The sequence below is a fragment of the Geospiza fortis genome, unplaced genomic scaffold (assembly GCF_000277835.1).
Source record: "Geospiza fortis unplaced genomic scaffold, GeoFor_1.0 scaffold601, whole genome shotgun sequence".
In the NCBI taxonomy this organism is placed as follows: domain Eukaryota; kingdom Metazoa; phylum Chordata; class Aves; order Passeriformes; family Thraupidae; genus Geospiza; species Geospiza fortis.
In genome coordinates this window covers 181,472-183,509 of record NW_005054566.1, presented here as the reverse complement: position 1 = coordinate 183,509, position 2,038 = coordinate 181,472, and the positions used below count along the sequence as shown (strand labels likewise).

The 2,038-nt window shown below is 49.1% G+C and overlaps 1 protein-coding gene across 1 annotated transcript in view; it reads left to right on the top strand.

Moving 5' to 3' along the window:
- The window catches only part of KCND3 (potassium voltage-gated channel subfamily D member 3), an 83,966-nt gene extending 83,007 nt beyond the window's left edge, over positions 1 to 959 (top strand). Inside the window, exon 6 of the mRNA XM_031064188.1 lies at positions 943 to 959. Coding sequence (XP_030920048.1) covers positions 943 to 959 — 17 coding nt within the window. The remainder of the gene's footprint in view (positions 1 to 942) is intronic.
- The last annotated feature ends 1,079 nt before the right edge of the window (positions 960 to 2,038 follow it).

Here is a 2,038-nt window from a genome sequence, read left to right as displayed (position 1 = left end):
GGCCCGCCCCGCCCCGGCCGCTGTGCCCAGCCAGCTGTGCCTGGCCAGCTGTGCCCTGCCCACTGTGCCCAGCCAGCTGTGCCCTGCACAGCCCGGCCAGCTGTGCCAGCTGTGCCCTGCACGGCCCGACAGCGCCGCACAGCTGGAGCTGGAGCTGGAGCAGGAGCCGGCCCGGCGGCAGAGCCACTGCAGAGAACGGAATCTAACACTGTGTATCGCAGCACCTTTTTAAAGGTTTTTAATGGATAATATTTATTCACGAGGAAATGACTGAAAAGGTGAAAAACAATAGATTTTGTGAATTTTTTTCTTTTTTTTCTCTTCATGGAGCAGATCCTTTAAACCAACCAAAATTTCACGTTTTTTTTTTTCTTTTATAGGAAAAGATTTAGAGAGAAGAAGCCACCTGTCACAGCAGCCCCCTGCAGGGCTGTGTGTGTGAGTGTGAGTGGGCAGAGCCACAGAGGGCACGGCCCTGCCAGGGAGGTGCCCAGCCAGGTGTGCCAGCCCCCTGCACACACACACCCACACCCACGCCTCCCTCCCTGGATGCCATCCCCAATTTAGACTATTTTGTACCCGCCTTTCAGGTCAATACAGTGCAATTGCAAACTGTGTTTGTCTGCTAATTATTGTCTGTGGAAACATATTTGTGGAGAAAAACAAAAACAACAACAAAAAAAGAAGACAGGCTTTAGTAGAGTTTTAGTCCCACCTGGGTATCTGCTTTCTATTTTTGTTATCACTTACTTGTAAGAGTGTGACTAGACTACAGTTCTGTATTTTTTAAAAGGAAAAAAAAAGGTAGGATTCTTTTTTAATACTGTGCACACAAATGGCAAAGAATGAAAGCACTGAACTTCATCGAGCGTTCCTGAGTCTACCAGAGGTTCCTTGTAATGTATGCCCATGCTTTTTACTTTTTACTTTTGGTTCCTATAGAGAAGTTCCTTTGCTAGCACTGGACGTGTAACCCGTTGTAAATAGTAGCCAAATAATGTCTGGATTTATACTTGATAATAATTAACCCCAGAGCCAAATATCTTGCATGGACAGAGAGGTGTTTGGCTTTTTCACAGGCTGAGGGCTCCAGTTGTCCCATCCATGGCTCCTGGGCTGCATCGATTTTGGGGATAGACAAGGTCAGCAATTTCAGTTCTCCAGGCCAGCACAGGATCTGCCTGGGAAGGGGGAGCAGGACTGGAGCTCGGGAACATTTGCTACCGTGTGGTACAGACAGCATTTTCTACTCACAGTTCTACACTTCGTTTGGGAAAAGTCTAATCATGAACTAACAGCTAACCAAAAACTGAGAACACTGTGTGGTACCCCAGGTACCTCAAACTGGGCCTGAGCCGTGCTCAGCGCTGGCACCTCCTCTGGCACCTTCCTAGGAAGGATTCCTCAAGGGAAATTCATGGCCTGAAACACAACTGCTCCCTCTTTCCTGCCCCTCTGCCCTCCTGGAGTGCCCTTTCCCAGGGGATCCAGGGAGGGCAGAGCGAGGAGCATCCCCTCCCTCCCTCCCCTGCCCCAGCCTGGCTGAGCCCTGCTCACACACAAACCTCCCAACCCTGTCCCCAACAGCCCGGAGGGAGCAGGGGAAGGTCCCAATCCCCTCCTGAGCAGGGATTTTACCAACTTCAGAGTGGAAGGAGCGGCTCAAAGAGTGATTGAGGCTGGCTCAGCAGAGGGATGATGTTTTTGTTTTAACATCTGTCATAACCTCTCCCGGTGTAATATTTATCTGCACATATACACACACATATAGCTAATTACAGACACATACATGTATAGATAATTAATGCTGATTACACATAGGAGCTGCACCCTGCTTTGGCAGCACTCCTGCTGTGCCTGAGCAATGGCTGCTGCATTAACTCAGTTAGAATCCTTCTAACCCTCCTTAGAATCCTCCAACATCCCAGGAACCCCAGGGCTATGGCTGAGCCTCCAGTAGCTGCACCAGCTTCCAGTCATTTATTCCAGGGCTGTAATATATTACCCAAAACTATGTTTAGTCCTGTTTTAAAAGATT